The following is a 17789-nucleotide window of genomic DNA, read 5'->3' as shown; positions in this document are numbered from 1 at the left end:
TTTAAAATTTTTTTCTAAAATAAGCTTTGCATTCGATTTTAGCTTGAGGTAATCTTGGTTTTTGCTATTTTCAAACGTAATGCTTCACAGTGATATTGAATTTTTTACAATGCAAAATCTTGAAAATGTTATCTTCAAGGGTTAATAACACTAATAATTTTTTAAAAATAAAACTTAGTATCCAGCAGGTGTGAAATTAACACTTTCCGTACTCTATATCTATAGTAAAAAAACAATGTGTTGCCACTGTATTATTACATGTGGACATTATCTTATATAACCAAAAATAGTAAGTCTTAATAAACAAATAAATTATGTTCACTATGAAATAAACTTTGACATACAATTGATCCGCGAAAGAATCATATTGACAAATGTACCAGTCGACTAAAAAAGTTACTTAAATTAGAATATTCTAACTTGTTTATAAACACCTTTACACTCAGAATTTAGTTTTTATTTTTTTTTTAGCTACATCATGACTGTTAAAAATGGACAATTAGCTAGTTAAGTTAGTATTTAATAAAAACCAAACACAACATTTAATAAATTATACTTTATTACCTATGTAACGATCAAATCACAATATAACGAATACTTTTAAATGGGAAATACTCTCACACGATTTCTCACAATGAACACAAATCACTGCAATAAATATTACGTCACAGATATCCCGAATAAATAGGTTAGCAAAACAAGAACGGAATATTGTTAGTATTTGTATGTTAAAAAAATTCGGCGAAAAATGCCAACAAAATTATTGATCTCTAAAGATCGCCGCATTAATTAAAATATTTAAAATATTGTGTATTGTGCAGAAACTCGGGTGTTTCTAGAACAAAATAAATTGTCGTACACTTAAAATAAATAAAACGTATCTCATGTATAAATAAATATTTTCAGTAACATTCAGGTTTTGCTACTGCGGATTCCAGTGGCCAATGGTGAACCCTGAAAGAAAATAAATTGTTGTAAAAAGATAAAAATAAATAATATTAATTATTATCATACTGTTTAGATATGAGCTGTTTTGGTTAAATTCTAGTTTAATGTATACGGTATAAGTTAATATCATCTTTATCTTAACAGTTTCTCAAAAATACTACAATTAGCTAAAAAAATCTTAACATAAAATTAGTCACTCAATGTAAAAAATTAATTAGAAGTTATATTTACTAATTACAAGTTGTTTGTAATGTATAGATATCTAATGCTGCTAATTGAAATGTCTTTAAAACAATAATTTACAAAATAAGTGCTAGTAATTTGCATGTATTAAATAAAAAACTTTTTTATAATTATTAGTAGGTAGATTTCTATAATAGAGTACACTGAATATAAAACATTTTTTTGAATTAATTAGCAACAAAATTTCTTTAATACCAAAAAAAAAAGCTTAAAATTAATTTTAAATATTTTATACAAATGAAACAGCTCACCATCTTGCCTTTGATTGCTTCTACCATCTCTATTTTGTCTCCTACTGTTGTTACTGCTGTTACCCTCCTGTCTTCTGTTACTGCTGTTGCCCTCCTGTCTCCTGTTGTTGTTGTGTTGCCTCGCACTATCCTGCTGCTGCCTCGACTCCCTTCTGGTTTCTTTCTCGATGTAGGACGCGGCCGATATGTTGACCCCGCTGTCTCCCCACTTGCAACTCTGATATAAATAATTAAATCAAACTAATATATATATATATATATATATATATAGATATCTAGGAAAATTTTGAGGTTTTAATTTAAACAACACTTTTTACTCTTTAACTAGCAGATTACTTTTATTTATCTAACCAGCAGCTTGTTTTGTAAATACTTTCTTTTAAGATGAATTAAAAGATACTTCGGTGAGATATTTAATAAAATCAGTTTAATATTATTTAATTATATTAATCAAATATAAATATTTATTTATCCAACTAACAGTTTGCTTGTGGCTTCCCCATTGCTCCGTTCCGTTGCTGACATCTGGTTTTTGACAACCGCTGCTGGTTGGTTGAGAGAAATTTCCGCTCGAGCTGATTGGTTGAGAGAAATTTCCGCTGCTGCTCATTGGTCGCTGGAAATTTCCGCTCGAGCTCATTGGTTGTTGAAAATTTCCGCTCGAGCTGATCGGTTGTTGATTATTGAAAGGGTTGACGGCGGGTGAATTTCGTGAAGTTTGAGCGACCGAAGGAGGCGGAACAGCGGAAGGATTGTACGCGGGTTGCGACGAAACTGGTGCACCGGAGAAGCTGAGTTGTTGAGGAGCCTGCGAGTTTTGTGCGGGTTGAGGAATTTGTGAAGGATGGGAAAAGCTGGATTGTTGAACTTGTGAACTAGCTGGTTGTGGCACCTGCGAGTAATCAGACGCTTGAGGAGCTGGGGAAAAGGTAGGTGTCTGGGGAACGTGCGAGCAACTGGGTGATTGAGCGGCCAGGGTGAAGCTGCCTGACTTGGTAGCTGGTGGGAAAGCATGGGGAGCCTGGGTGAAGTTGCCGGGTTGGGCGGGCTGGAAAGATTGCGAAGTGGATGGGACTTGCGAGAAACTACCAGACTGGGGAGTTTGCGAGACGGCAGACGGTGGCGCAACGCTCATTTGACCGTAACTCTGCGCATGGGAATAAGTTGGGGAGTGGGCAACACTAACATGTGCAGAATTCGCAGCTGAAGGTTGAATGCTAGGCGAAGGTTGGGTGTTAACGTGACCAACGTTACTTTGTACAGCTTGGGGGTAGCTAGTAGGCTTAACAACATTGTTTTGCACGGGTTGGGGGTAGCTAGTAGGCTTAACAACATTGTTTTGTACAGCTTGGGGGTAGCTAGTAGGCTGAACAATACTATTTTGTGCGGGTTGCGGATAACTTGACGGTTGAGAGCTGGTAGCGGCCTGCGTGAAGTTTAAACGTTGCGAGCAACCTAAAGACTGACCAACGTTCACCTGAGAGGGTCGAGCAATATTTTGGGTGGTCATAGGTGAAGGTTGAGTAATGTTTTGGGTGGTCATAGGTGAAGGCTGAGCAATGTTTTGGGTGGTCATAGGTGAAGGTCGAGCAATATTTTGGATGGTCATAGGGGAAGGTTGAGCAATATGTTGGGTGGTCAAAGGTGAAGGTCGAGCAATATTTTGGGTGGTCATAGGGGAAGGTTGAGCAATATTTTGGGTGGTCAAAGGTGAAGGTCGAGCAATATTTTGGGTGGTCAAAGGTGAAGGTCGAGCAATATTTTGGGTGGTCATAGGGGAAGGTTGAGCAATATTTTGGGTGGTCATGGGCGGTTGAGCAACACTCACGTGTTGGGAATGAGCGAGTGAAGAACTTGCAGCTGGAGATTGAGTATTAAACGATGGTGGCGCGTAATTGGAATTAATGAATGTTGGTTGATCAACGTTCATCTGTTTGTTCTGAGCGTAATTGGAAGGGTGCAGGCTAACAGGAGGTTGATTAGTGTTAACCTGAGAATTTACTTGCTTGGCTGGTTGATTAGAAGGTCGGTAGTTGATCTGTTTGTTTTGTGCTGTTGAAGTTTGTCTTCTCGAGTGATCGCTCATGTTGCCGACTTGCGGCATCGCTCGTTTCTTGTCCGCCTGAATTGCTCTGTTGTCCTGGTAACCCACCTGGTGTTGTTGGGTCGCGTAACTTTGTTGCTGGGCAACGTGATGGTGGTTTTGGGGTGGAGTCCCAGCGGGTGGACCCATCTGGGGACCGCTGTAAGCCCCGTTCGAAGCGTGAGTCGTCAGGTTACGGTTGTTGCTAGGGTTACCGACAAAGTTGGTGCTGTACACTATGGGGGGCCGGTTGAAGGTCCTGCCGACCACGTTGCCGTGGTAACCCTGCTGGGGGGAGGGGGGCAGCTGGAAACGGGGGCTGGTCGCTTGGGGCTGCATCATCTGCTGAGGCCGGGTTGGAAGGGGCGGGGGCGGTTGTTGTGGAAACTGAAGTTTCTGGGTAATCCCCTGGTGCCGCCACCCGTGGGCGCTGTTGGCCTGCCTCTCGGCCTTCTGCTCGTCGACTCGCTGGGCGATCTTCGACCTCAGTATCTCCTTGCAGTTCTTCGACCGCACTATGTTCCGACGCAGCTGTTTTTTTAATTTTAAGCTTGTGATATTTAACTTGCAAGCTGTTAAAAAACTAAAGTTGTTTGCTTTATCTTGTTAAGTCAGTTAAGTCAGCTAAGTCTTGTTAACCTTTCAGCAATTAAGAAAAACTAAGAATGCAACTAAGAAAAAGAGACATTTATTAATAAATTTAGTTTATTTTCCCTAATTAAAGCACCTTAATACAGTTTTTATTTTAAAAACCGAAAAATAATAATTGCTTTTGTTGTTTTTGAAAATATTTGTCTCATAACTCCACACTTATCATTAAGTTATAATAATTTTAAACATTGATTTAATATTCATAAGAGGTACTAACGAGGTCGAATCTTTCCTGACCGTTCCTGCAGTTCGCAAAGCACCTGTCGGCTTCCAACATGTGCTGCAAGAACTCCTCGTGACCGTCGACTGAAGCCGAATTCAGCTTGAATATCCTGTTTGTTTGTTGTTTAATAAATTAATAAATAATTAACAAACAAATTTAAATATATACTGAAGCAGAATTCAGCTTGAATATCCTGTTTGTTTGTGATTTTATGAATTAATAAATAATTAACATACAAATTTAAATACATACTGAAGCCGAATTCAGCTTGAATATCCTGTTTAGTGTGATTTTATAAACTAATAAATAATTAACATACAAATTTAAATATATACTGAAGCCGAATTCAACTTGAATATCCTGTTTGTTTTTTTGTTAATTATATTTAACTGGTGTGCATTTAATTTATTGAAACTGTATGAAACTTGTTAATTAATTTAAATTGAAAAACTTTTAATTCCTGTCTGCTGGTTACTTGATAGATTTCTAATAAATTTTACTATATAAACTAAAATATATAATAAAGCAGAACTCTATACCTTTTTAATTGTTATTTAACAATTAGTTTGGATGAGGTTATTAAGCTAATTTTAAACAAGTTAACTAAACTTTAAACATTTGTACTTAATTCTAAATAAATTTCTTATGACTCAGGTAAATTCACCACAAAGTTTTGTTATTGGAATTTGTTTTTTGCCAGCTTGCATTTATTAAGTTTTGTGTTATCTACGTATTTCTACGTTATATGTTTTAATATAACATTATAATTTCAATAAAACATCTATTATTTTATATGTATATATACGGGAAAGGATTTTTAACAACTTCTAAATGTATATGAAATAAACAAACTTGTTATTGAGAAACTGCTGAAAAAAATCAGCTCCCTTCTCAATAATGCTGTCCATACTAGGGTGGTTTGCCATCTGTAGAGAAAATAACTATAACTATGTTTTTTTGTTGTATGACATTTTATTGTCCACAGTCTAACATGTTATTACTAAAAATGATAGTTTTATAGCTTGTATTTTTTTGTTAAACAAATTTAGAAGTAATTTGTCAGTAATGTCAACAGTGTCTTTTCACAAATTAAAAATGCTTGGTAAAAAAATAACCAAACGAAATAGTTGCAATATAACTTCAAAATAAATTGTTACTCAACTAAATGCTCAATAACTCAAATAATAAACTCAATAAATGCAAACTAACGTTTGGAATCTCCAGTTTCTTGTAGAACTCAATAGACTTTTCGTATATATGCAGCAGGGTAGGCGGGTAAGTAACAGTTAGATGGACAACATTGCAGAACTTCAACAGGTATTCAGGTCCTGAGAATGTGCATAACGTTTATATTTGTTTTATATAGAAAAAAAATTATACATCACCTCCTTGGATAATTTTCTAAATGTTTAATAATTAGAACTACTTTGCTAGTAAAATGCAATTAAATTCAGTGAAATGATTGTAACACTGTGAATGTTTACAACTGTAATAGTATTTGTTCGATATGAAGTTTAAATGCTGTAAATTGGTTATTTTGTTCAGAAAGAACTTAAAGAAACAATTGTTTTCTTATATAGATATACATACATATATATATTTATTTATTAGGTTATATAATAAACAAATAGATTTAGACGACCGTTTCGTATACGAAATGTAACATTCCATACACTTTTCAGTAAAGCTAAAGTTTATTAAAAAGTTTAACAGAAATTTGAAAAATTTTAAGTATTGTGACGTAGTATATATACATATATATATATATATATATCAACCAACCTAGTCTCAAGGAAAGATCTAGTTGCCAGTCAACGTGTTTCAATGGCGGCCAGTTTTTATTATTCTTGTTCCTGTTGTCCTGAGAGTAGTGCTGTAACGAGTTGAGAGCCTGTATCGAAACTGCATGCGCTGTTTTCATCTAAAACATCAAATTTATTTTACTTGTTACTTGGATACATTTATTCAAAAATATTTTCATTAAGGATAACTTATTTTTCAAACTTGATCAAATAAATTTGTGTCGTACTGTGATTTTATTCCAAGTTTTTGAAATGTTGCGTTTTTACTATTAATAATAACAGCAGTTTTATACAGAGTGTAAATTTAGTTCAATGTTTTCAAAGTCTGAATAAATAATTAAAGTATTAAACTTTATAAGTAAAAACTGACAGTTTCAGGCACTTCAGGTTGCTTGCTCCTAATCATGCTTTCGCTTTGCCACGTCGGTATCCCAATAAAGTTAGAAGGTATTGGTTGCGGGCTTATTACCTGATAATAAAATTGAAAAGACCATCTAAAACTACTCGATAATAACTAAATGTTAAAAAAAATTATTTAAAGACTATTTTAAATTAATTTTCAATCAAACAAAATTATGCTGAGTATTTTGTTCATGTATATTTTAAATGAAAATACAGATTATTTTTCATGAGTTTATTTCTAAAGTTTGTTTATGTATATTGTTTTATCAACTAAAAAAGTTAAACATTCTGAAGAAAGTATATTAATTATTCCAACCTGGAGAAACTGTTCACCCTGCTTCAGCACCAACACCGGTCTCACCGGTTGGCATGGCAACTGGGGCGGCGGGACCCCGTGAAACTGCGGTGGAATACCCTGAACCCACTGGACGGGTGGCATGACAACACCGCCGTGGCCACCAGAGGGAATTCCCCCAGCCGTGGGCGAAACCTGCAGTATTTGTGGGGCGAACCTGATGGGCGACATGAGGGGTTGAGGGGGCTGCTGAGCGGTTACCATGGAAACCTGCTGTTGAGGGGGAGCTTGCTGCTCGCTTCTGATTGGCTGCTGATCGGAAGAGTGAACTGAAGGGCTTCTCTGATTGGCTGAAATAGTTTTTGTATTAATAGTAATTGGATATTTTTTGAAGTCAAACTAGCACGCGTCTTTTTACACCCTCAACACCCACCCCTGATACCCATAACTTTCACACAATTACGAATTTTAACCCCCAACAATAACCTTTCGAACTTTTTTAATTCAAACTTGTAAATTTATTATTCTTTAATTTAAAATGCTATAATACATAATTTATCGTTATGTAAAATTAACTTGACACTCAGAATATTCAAGTCCTGATCTTTTTGCTCTTCAAACCACTAGTTTAACAAGATACATGACCCCTTAAACTTGGCTTTCTCTAATATGTTAAGATTTCATGTATTAAATCACCCAACTGCGATTTGTTCTTATTTTATTTAAACATATCAATAAGTTACCAATGCTTAACACATGGGTAAAAGTCGAGCAAAAACTTGGTCAGGTTCAGTTTTAATTGTTTGGATACCTTACAATGTTAACATTTGATAATTGAATGTGTATTACACACTATGACTTTAAATATTAAACTCCAGTAACTATTTTCCTATAAAAAAGCAAATATATTATATAAAAAACTAACTGTTGATAAACTTCATCACGTCGAATTCAACTCCTCCGTTTTTCTAAAAAAACAAATAAATTTAATAAAAATAACCAAATACAAGACTCACTTTTAACTTAGTAACTACTATAGTCAAAAAAAATCATAAAATACAAAACTGAAAACATTTTTTTTCATTGAGCAAAAACAAAACAACATTAACTTTCAACAAACAAATATTGGTCGTTTACTTATAATAAACAAACAAACGTTAGTCTCAATATCGTCCCATCTTCTTGCCACATTGTAAAGGACCTCGGGCGGAACTCCTTTTCCGTTGCTCTTAGAAGAAGACACAATCGCATGCAACCCCTTCATCAAGATTTCACTGCTCTGTTTTTGATAATAATTTAATAATTAATATTAAAATATACTTAGATGAACACATGATCGTGCTTAACCCCTTCATTAAGATTTCGCTGTTCTGTTAATATTTTAAATATATGATGTGTAAATTACAATACATAGAATGAAAACCTAAAAAAAACGTATAACGTAAATGTAGTAAGTTCAAGTTAACAATAAAAGTTTAATTCCTTTATTTTGCTTTTCATGACTTGTGTTTTTTTACTACAGTTGGCCTTATGTTAATCCCGCGCATTGGGACGTTAAAATTTAAACTAAGAGAATCTATGAATAATTCTGAAATTACCTCAAATGACAGCACAGTTATACTGGTTATATACTTGAACAAATTATTACATTCGTGTTATTCCACGCGTGACGTCACAATACGTTTCAGGCGCATTGTTTGCCAAAACTGTGTAAATATTTAACTTTGACCAAATTTTCAAGTTTTTCTTTTAATAATTTTTTTTCTGATGAGTTTTAAGTGATAAACCGTGAACTTATTACCTGATGAGCTTCAAAAAAAAAAAAATAAATACCTGTATTAATTTTTTATTTCCATCATTGATTTTTACGAGTAATTCAAACTTGTTTATAGTTCTTTAAACATAAAAATGTATAAGTGGCTAAAACCAAATCAGTTTTAAACTCTTAATGAGAGACCAACAGATATAAAATAACTAAGAACCAAGAAAATGTTCTTGTACGAATATAGTCTTACAAAATATACTAAAGCGTTGCAGGTACCATTATACTCAATATTTCTGCATAAATTTTACTTGAATAATAAATACATCTCAAGACATTTTGTTTGTATTTATCAAAAACTTTGAATAAAATTATAGAAAACTGAACAAGTATCATTATAAACAATTTCAAATATGTATATACAAGCATGTTATTTTTTAAAATCAAATATTATTACAAACCATTTAAGTCATGTGATCAGTATAATTCAAATCTAATACCTTTTTTCTTGCCAATATCCAGCACTTTAAAAATTAAAAAAAAAGAGCAACTATAGTTACAGGTAGTTTCAAATATGTAATATGTGACCTGTACAAATATCATTTAAAAAAATATATCATACTTTTATAAAATCAAACTCTAATACCTCTTTCTTGCCAATATCCAGTACTTTAAAAATTAGAAAATAATAAAAATGAGCAACTGTAGTTACAGGTAGTTTCAAACATGTAATGTGATCTGTACAAATATCATTAAAAAAAATACATAAATATTTTAATAAATTCAAATCCAATACCTCTTTCTTGCCAATATCCAGTACTTTAAAAATTAAAAAAAAAAATAAAATGAGCAACTATAAATAAAAGTAGTTTCAAATATGTAATATGAGATCTGTAAAAATTTTTATTTTTAAAGTGTATATATATATTTTTTTAAAAATTCAAAATCTAATTTCTCTTTCTTGCCAATATTCAGTACTTTAAAAATTAAAATAAAAATGAGCAACTATAGTTACAGGTAGTTTCAAATATGTAATATGTGATCTGTTCAATTTTTTTACTATTTAAAGTGTATATATATATCATATTTTTATAAAATCTAATACCTCCTGCTTGCAAATGTCCAGCATCCTGTCCACGTCTTTGGGCAGCAGCGCGTTGGCGTGGGTCAGCGCGAGGTATGCGCACTGCGCGGCCTTCTGCAGTATGGTGCTGTTGCTGCCCCTGCTGTTCTTGTCCGCGTACTGCGACAGTTCCTTCGGGGTGAGATGTCCCTCCCACTTCTCGATAATGACGTCCATCGCACTGGCCCCTATCTCGTTTGCTTGCTCTGTTATCAGTTAAGTTTGTTTTAAAGTATTTGATATGAAAATAATTTTGGAGTTGCTTCTTTGAAGGTTTGTGAAAAAAAGAAGCTTTTACAGAAATATGCATTCACTTTCAACTTTGATTTGCACCTTAACGTTTGTAAGCATTTTGTCGTAGATACGCTTATATGTTTAAACTATAGGTTTATATATTAGTTGTTCAGTTTTAAATTTCATAAGATTTCAGTGTTTTGATTACAAAATGGCTCAAAAAAACACATTACTTATACCAGTTACCTAAAACTGGTAACCCATAAAAGTTTAAATAAATATAAAATAAATATTTATCGAAAAAAGACCCAAATCTGGTTATCTATTAAATGTTTACGAAATAATACAAAAATTTCTCACCGGTGACCCAGTTTTGGTGGCCGTTGTAGGTCCTGTTCACCCAGGTGGGCGTGATGCAGTTGGTGACGCCCAAACCGTACAAACCGATCTCAAAAGCCGCCTTCTGCAGGTTCCTGTTGATGTTCTGCTGCCGTTGCACTATCAGGTTCTGTGGGAAAAATTAGAATGAAATTTTTATTTTTATTTTTTATTGTGAAAATTATCAATGAGCTATTAGGTTCTGTGTGCGGGTATAGAGATAGTGAAAAAATAGTTTACCCAGTAATTTGTTTGAGCGTGAAACTTTTTATGCTTACAAATAAATGTTGTAAACTAATATGTTCAAGGACAAAAGCCACCAGGGCCGGTAACTAACAAACACACTAAATTGATGAAACAAACTACCTAGCTTATTATATGTTTGATTAAAATTAAGCTATAAATCATGTAAAGTAAAACGCTTGATGTCAGATACTAAACAGAGTGCACAGTTAACTACAACTTAAAGTCTTGATGAGTTTGAAAGAAACATCAATACAAAACTTGTTTCAGACATAATGAAACAGAGTTATAGTAACCATGATATGAGTTACAATAAAAACAAACGGGGTTGAAGTAGCTGGGGTCGTTGTTACCGCCGGATTTTTTCAGCAGCTCCTTGGCGAGCTTCATCAGGTATTCCCCCATCGCCTCGCTGGGGTGGTTGGGTTTGGTCGGTATGGCGAACATGGACTTCTGGTGCTTGTAGTGGCCCTGTTGAAAATAAAGCTTACTCGAGTTTTGATTGGTGAATACGACTAATTTTAATTTGATAGTGAGCGTTATTGTAGTTCTCGTAGTGCCCCTTTGAAAAATATTGATTAAACTTTGTTGAGATACTTTCTTGCTTTGATAATGATCCAGTAACTAGGCTGTTTATTTGTGATAAAAATGTTACCAATAAAATTTACTTATATACAGTTGTATACTAAACTGTAACAAACAAAAAATATTTTTTGTTCGAAATTGTGGTGATAATGTGGTTGTTTTAATAGTAACCAGGAGTAATTATAAAATCATTTTTTTATTTGTACACAGTTGCATTTTAAACTGTACTTAACAAAAAAGTTACTTTTTGTTTGAAATTGTGGTGATAGTGCGGCTTGTTCTCGTAACAATTTTCCTCTTTGCAGTACTCAACAATCCTGGCACTCAGCAGGTCTTTCTGGTTGAAGCTGTCCAAATACTCGGAACCCGACAAATTTGTCTTCTTGTACGTTGTCACCGACATCGAACTGTGTAAATTTATTATATTTATATTAAAAATTTTTGAACTTTCACATTGAAAACAGTTTTATTATTTAAAAATAGCAACAAAAACTTTATTAGTTTTTATTCTTTAGTTTTTACTGGCTTGCTATTTTCAATATTTAATTAATTGTTATCGAGCTGTGACAATTAATAAAAATTCGGTTTCAGTTTTATTTAAACTTTTATGATTGTTAATTTTTACATTGAAAACAGTTTGAAGGTTTAAATTTAAAACTGTAAGAAATAACTGATTTTTGTTACTTGTTGAAGCAATTTAAAGTTTTGTTAAGATTCGAGTTTTTGGTTGAACTCTTTTGATTGGTTTTGTTGTTGAATATATTTCCAGTTTAAAGTTCACCAGTTTTTTTTGAACACTTAAAATCATAATTAATACTTTACTAAGTCGAACTATTTGATTTACATGTTTGATTTTTTTTTAATATATAATTTTTATAGACTCTGGACTTAAAAGGAAAATTAACAATAAATAACAAACCTAATTTAAATCATAAAAAAATATTCAACAGGTTATACAACTCTTTCGCTTTATATGTTCTGCCGTAAAAAATATTAAGAAATATTATTCAATAACCATATAATTCCAATTAAAAAAGACATTGTCAAATAATTAACTTATAGAAAACGAAAATATATAATAAAAATTCTGAAAAAACCACCAGCTTTTTATTTAACCGCTAAGTTGCGGTCACAAGCAACATTTGAACTGTTTGTTTTGAAACGTCACAATGATTTAATCGTTTACGTAATAAACCGGTTAAATTTCACAAGTGCCGTTATAAATTAAATGTGCTTTCTCAAAAAGTAAACACAACAAGTTCGATATTCCTCTAAATTCGTAACAAAAATCTTTTTCTTTCAACAAACATAAAAACAATATTTTAGATTTCTACTAACCACTTATAAACTAATTTATTTTGGACTTAAAACCAAACAACATACCTGTAAAATAAATCATTAAAAATAATCTTATTTGCTATTTATATTTTTCAACTCTGTGTTTATTCTATACAAATACTTGTATATTTTTACTAACATAACTTATATAAAAACTTATCATAACACCTGATGGTTACAATTGTACATTCAAGATGAACAATTTATCAAATATAAATAAACAAACTCTTCATCTGAAGAGGGGCTGAGGGGTTGTTTTATGATGGGGGCGTCCCAGTTGCCCTGACAACCGGAATTTCCCCGCAGGTACAACTTCCTTCTCAACCTGGGGCTGCCGTTGTCACTGGAGAGCATGGCTTCCTCGCTGGCGCTGCTGTTCACTAGAGGCACGCCTGAGAAGTAAAAATTAATATGTAGATTTTATCAGCTTTTAATTACTTGTACATAATTTTACAGAAGTAAAAATTAAATTACTTTATTTTCTATTCATATACACTACTGTTTAAGAGTTGTACACCTTTGATTTTATAATTATTTATTTTACTAATAGTTGAAACTATGTTCACTAGTGGGACGCCTGAGAACTGATAAATTCATACATATTTAATAACTTATACTCATATATGATATGATTTTATTTTATAAAGAAGAACACGATTAATTTGAAACCCATTATGAACAGCTTGTTATTATTTTTTTGATCAAGTGTTAGCACACCACACCAAGCCAACTTTTTGATATTTTTTGTTACCCTTGCTGTAATAAACAACACACTTTAGCAAACGTAGTAAAATAAAATTTAATTGATTCATATTCCAACACTATAAAAATTGATTCTTGATTTTTTACAAACTAGTCCTAGTGTCACGCCTTGAAGAAGGCGTTACGTTTAACTAGTTTAATTTTATTTTTCACACTGTATCTCTAAGCTTTAAAAATAATGATATCAATTTGTGTGTTATATATTTAGCACTATACATATACTATTTACACATTTTAATTTATCATAAATTCAACTAATATATTTACAATCAACAAATTAGCGTCTAAATTATTAAATTAAAATCTGTAATCTGGTTTCATTTTTATATAAAAAACTTAAAGTTATTTTATTAGTTGTATATATGTTACAACATTTTATTTCAAGTTTTTGATATTTTTTTGATACAAACAGTTCACTGACTCACAAAACAGTCATCTTTTTTGTTATTGAAAACAATAAAAATAAACAAAAATTTAAGTTCATCTGAATATCTTATATATAACAAAAAAACAAACATTGTGATTTTCTTTTAGTTCTGGTGTTTGGAGACCTCCATGCTTTTTCCGGCTGTCTATGCGTTGACAGATGACCTAAAAACATTGTAATTTGATATTAAATTTATAATATTATATGTACTCTCTAAACAACTATTTTAACAAATATGATTGAAATTTTAATACAAAAACGATTAGTTTCAGATTCTTTGTATAAAACTTAGCTTGAAAGATTTTGAAAAAACCTAGTGTTGTTCACTTTATTTAATCTTAAAACTTAGTTTTAGCACACTTATTTTCATGTTTATTTAATATTTATTTGCTTAATTTTTCCACCTTACTCAAGATAACAAAACGAAAAGGCTCTCGCAATATCCTAACAGATAACGTCACAAACTAAATTAAATTGAATTTAAAGCTTCCATACAATTTATAAATATTATTAGTTTTCTATTAAATACCATCCTACCTAATCAAATAAATAAAATATTTTTAATGAGGAAAATACTATTATCTACTATTTTTTTATTATCATTTATCTTCAAACCTTCGTCATCAGAGCTGTTGCTGGCATCTCTCGCTTTCTTCTCTCGGATCTTGCTGAGCATCTTGTCGCTGGGTGGCGGCTGCTTGCCAACCGTCACTATGGTCATTTTGGCTCTTTTGTTTTTGCGCAGGTTGGCTGCCATGTACGCGAGTTCAGAGTTGTTCATCGACGGGTCTAGGAACGCGTCGAGTATCTGAAACATATATATATATAATGGTAAAATAAATTAATATTAAATAATTAAGTTAAGAGTGAAAATTTTTAAACTGGATGAATACTTTTATTTAGTTCAAATGTTTTAATATAAAAAGTTAATATGATGATCTGGAAACTTTTTTTAGCAAGACTCTATACCGAAAAACTAGTTTAAATTGTTTATTTAATGCTGATTAACTAAATTTATTTATTTTTATGATAAACAGATGCAAAATTAAAAACAATTAAATCCAAAATTGAAGTTTAGTATTGTGTTATTTAGGTACTCTGTTATTGATTGCTATAATCAAGCAGGGTACAATTGGAACCCTAATTTTTTTGAACAATTTAGTAAACCAACCCTCTTAATAACTTGCTGATTGTCTTTGTAAAGTTCCAGCAAAACGGTGACAATTTATAAATGTATGTACAAGTTATAATAAACAAACCAACCCTCTTAATAACTTGCTGATTATCTTTGTACAGTTCAAGCAAAATGGTTACGATCGAACCTCTTATTCTTCTCAACACTTCCAACAGCATCGGATGTTCGGCCTCTGATACGTTGATCTGTGATTTTAATATAAACAATTAATATTTGTTATTTTCGTCTATTTTAATTAACTTTGGATTCGTTAAGAGAAATAGTCTGTTAATTTTAAGCTAATATTATGGAATTTAAGCGTGATATAAATATTAAAATCGAATTTAGTAAAAAAGTATGCAGTTATTACAGGTATTATCATTGCATAGATGTAGTAGAATTCATATTAGTAAATCGATCTGGTAGGATAAATTTCTAAACATTGGTCTGAAATTCTTGAAATTTAATTGCAATATTGACAATAGAGTAATGGATTCAATATATAACTAGTATCAAAAGTCATGAGAAACGTAAGTTTCAATCAAATGTGAATATAGAACTAGATATAAGAAGGAGGTATTTACAATACTAATTTTTAATAATAACATTTGCTTATTAATAGATAACCTTTTAAAATTTTTTTTGTTTTTGTCTTGAAAATAATTTACTAAATATATTAAAGACTGTTAAAAAAGTCGAGCTAAAAGATAAATTTACTATAAATTTAAGTACTAGAAAAATTTAATCAATATAAATTTTATTGAAAAGTGTTAAAATTAACTGATAAAAGCAACTTTAGAAGAACAAAAAATATTTTAAGGAAATTCAGAACAAGGCTTATTTGAACATAAATTTTAAGGTATATCACATATATAATTATTTAGATATTTTATCAAAAAAGCAAGTGTATTCTAAAACAGGGAAGTTATAAAAAGTGTTTCCTTCTAATTGCTTCCTGACAATGACACGGTTCACAATTAACATTTCATTAAAGTTTTTTATTGACTTGTATGAGTTTTTACGTTATATAATTAATGAGAAAAGTATTAAAAAATGTAAGCTATGTGTAATGTTATACTAAACTGCAATGAACTGTAAGTTTTTTTTTTCTAATCTACTGATCTTTTACGAAATTTCATACACAGATTTAATTTATTTTAAGTTAAATTTAATGATTTTAATAAACTATTATAAGTTGATATAATTTTGATGCCTAAAACCATTTATTGCTTTTATTTCTGTTTTAAAAATAATAATAATAAAAAAACTTTTAACTTAATAAAAGAAAATCTTGTTTGAATGTATTGTAAATGTTATTGGTGAATGAATGTAAGTCTTATCTGAATGATGTTTATTTTTACTGAGTGTATACATTTTTTTAACTGTTTTTTTCAGAAATGATTTTCAATAGATTTTTGTATCTAATCGAAATTTCATCACTATAAATATAAAAGTTCTTTAAAATTTTTAAGTTTGTTTACCTAAACTGTCGTTTTCCAGGTTTTTAAGCAACTCTAATACAATTGAAACAAACTACAAACCTTCAACCTTACAGCCTTCAGCGCAGTTTGCAGCAATACCTCGTTCAAATCATCAACCTTTAAATAATATTGTTGTAAGCTTCAGATACATCAGCTTTGTGTAAAAAATATCAGTCAAAAAAGCTATTAAAAAAAAAATAAAATGCTCCAAATTTGCTACAGACTAAAAATGTTTGTCATACTTTACCAATCCTTACTTTAGTATTTAAGTTTAACGTTTTAATTAAATAAACATCAACCTGCAATACTTCCTCACCCAACTTCTTGACATTGCCAATCTGCTCCTGCTTCAGCACGGGGTAGAACGTCTTTATCAGAAACTCAACCTCCTCCAATGGCAGCACGAAATTCAGGTTGACGTCGTCGCGCAGTGACGCGATCACTCTCGCCCGCTCGACCAACAGCGTGAGGGTTTCGGCTTGCGCGGGGAGTTCCCGCAACAGAGAAATGATCTCCTTGTTGATGCTGAACAGGGTCACCTACGTGTGGGAAAATAGTTATTTAAAAACGCTTGAAAATATTGTAACGAACTTGGGTACACGAAATGTTGTACGATACAAAATAGGTATATAAATATTCCTAAAAATGGTTGAGATAAGTGTCTGTTGTTTGATTGAAAATTCATGGGCATGTATTTAAATTGCACTTTTTTTAACCTTACTCAAAACTTATGCATTTTTATAATTTTTGCATATAAGTGTTTTACAGACGCATAACTATCTTATCATTTATAAAAAGGGCAAAAGTCATTGTTTTAAAGAATACCAACTTTCTGTTTACTACAATTTTCTAAAAGCTTCACCCCCTAATAACTTCAAAGCCCGGCAAAATGTCATAGCTTATTGGACGTTTAAAGCTAAAGTTGAAAAAAAGTTAAAACATATCCAACACTATTGAAAGTTTATTACAGATGGACATACATCTAAAGTTTAAAAAAGACAAAAAAATAATAATCACCTCGAGTTTCTTGCTGCAGGCGGGCGGCCTCCTCACGCCCAACGCCTGCATTCCCAGGTAGAACGCGACATTTCTCCTCTCGGGACACTTCTCCTTGAAGAAGATCTGGCACAGGAGAAACGTCCTCCTGGCCATTTTCAGCGCTTTCTCCGAAGTCTGCATGATCCAGATGTCGCGGTCCGACGCCTGAAAATGGTATTTATTATGTAAACTAATCGAAAGTACAATTTACTGATCTAATCGTAAATAATACATCAATAAATTGTACAATGTTTTTTGTTATCAATTTGAATTCAAGTAGTCGGAAGCCTGAAAATTATCAATTAACTTTTATAAATATTGAAACTGAAAGTAAATAATACACCTA

General features: G+C 31.7%; 2 protein-coding genes across 2 annotated transcripts in view; both read right to left on the bottom strand.

Moving 5' to 3' along the window:
- Positions 1-801: 801 nt before the first annotated feature.
- On the bottom strand, positions 802-3070 carry LOC145844200 (uncharacterized). The gene is made up of 3 exons (XM_082951569.1): positions 1924-3070; positions 1443-1659; positions 802-954 (listed from the first exon to the last, which is right to left on the bottom strand). The coding sequence occupies exons 1-3, from the start codon at positions 3049-3051 to the stop codon at positions 923-925; spliced, it is 1377 nt and encodes a 458-aa protein (XP_082807695.1). The 5' UTR covers positions 3052-3070; the 3' UTR covers positions 802-922.
- A 196-nt stretch (positions 3071-3266) lies between these two features.
- Positions 3267-17789, bottom strand: part of LOC145845154 (zinc finger SWIM domain-containing protein 8-like) — a 28186-nt gene continuing 13663 nt past the window's right edge. Inside the window, exons 21-41 of the mRNA XM_082952577.1 lie at positions 17423-17608; positions 16705-16944; positions 16466-16522; positions 15014-15130; positions 14366-14558; positions 13840-13914; positions 12788-12953; positions 11468-11630; positions 10963-11109; positions 10378-10525; positions 9766-9989; positions 8055-8177; positions 7824-7866; positions 6920-7248; positions 6572-6670; positions 6182-6320; positions 5609-5727; positions 5252-5325; positions 4394-4508; positions 3367-4056; positions 3267-3302 (exon numbers count right to left, since the gene is read on the bottom strand). Of these exons, the coding sequence (XP_082808703.1) occupies positions 3267-3302; positions 3367-4056; positions 4394-4508; positions 5252-5325; positions 5609-5727; positions 6182-6320; positions 6572-6670; positions 6920-7248; positions 7824-7866; positions 8055-8177; positions 9766-9989; positions 10378-10525; positions 10963-11109; positions 11468-11630; positions 12788-12953; positions 13840-13914; positions 14366-14558; positions 15014-15130; positions 16466-16522; positions 16705-16944; positions 17423-17608 (3483 nt within the window). The remainder of the gene's footprint in view (positions 3303-3366; positions 4057-4393; positions 4509-5251; positions 5326-5608; positions 5728-6181; positions 6321-6571; positions 6671-6919; positions 7249-7823; positions 7867-8054; positions 8178-9765; positions 9990-10377; positions 10526-10962; positions 11110-11467; positions 11631-12787; positions 12954-13839; positions 13915-14365; positions 14559-15013; positions 15131-16465; positions 16523-16704; positions 16945-17422; positions 17609-17789) is intronic.

Source organism: Thalia democratica, chromosome 9 (genome assembly GCF_965202585.1).
Source record: "Thalia democratica chromosome 9, ktThaDemo2.hap1.1, whole genome shotgun sequence".
Classification (NCBI taxonomy): Eukaryota; Metazoa; Chordata; class Thaliacea; order Salpida; family Salpidae; genus Thalia; species Thalia democratica.
The sequence above is the reverse complement of the archived record's forward strand: the minus strand, read 5'-3'. Positions and strand labels throughout refer to the sequence as shown.

Coding starts and splice junctions, on each gene's coding strand:
- LOC145844200 (XM_082951569.1), bottom strand. CDS start 3,051: ATGACCATCCAAAATATTGCTCGACCTTCACCTATGACCACCCAAAAC. Junction 1,660..1,923: donor GGGGAAGCCACAAGCAAACT/GTTAGTTGGATA, acceptor TATTTATATCAG/AGTTGCAAGTGGGGAGACAG. Junction 955..1,442: donor AAGCAATCAAAGGCAAGATG/GTGAGCTGTTTC, acceptor ATTTTCTTTCAG/GGTTCACCATTGGCCACTGG.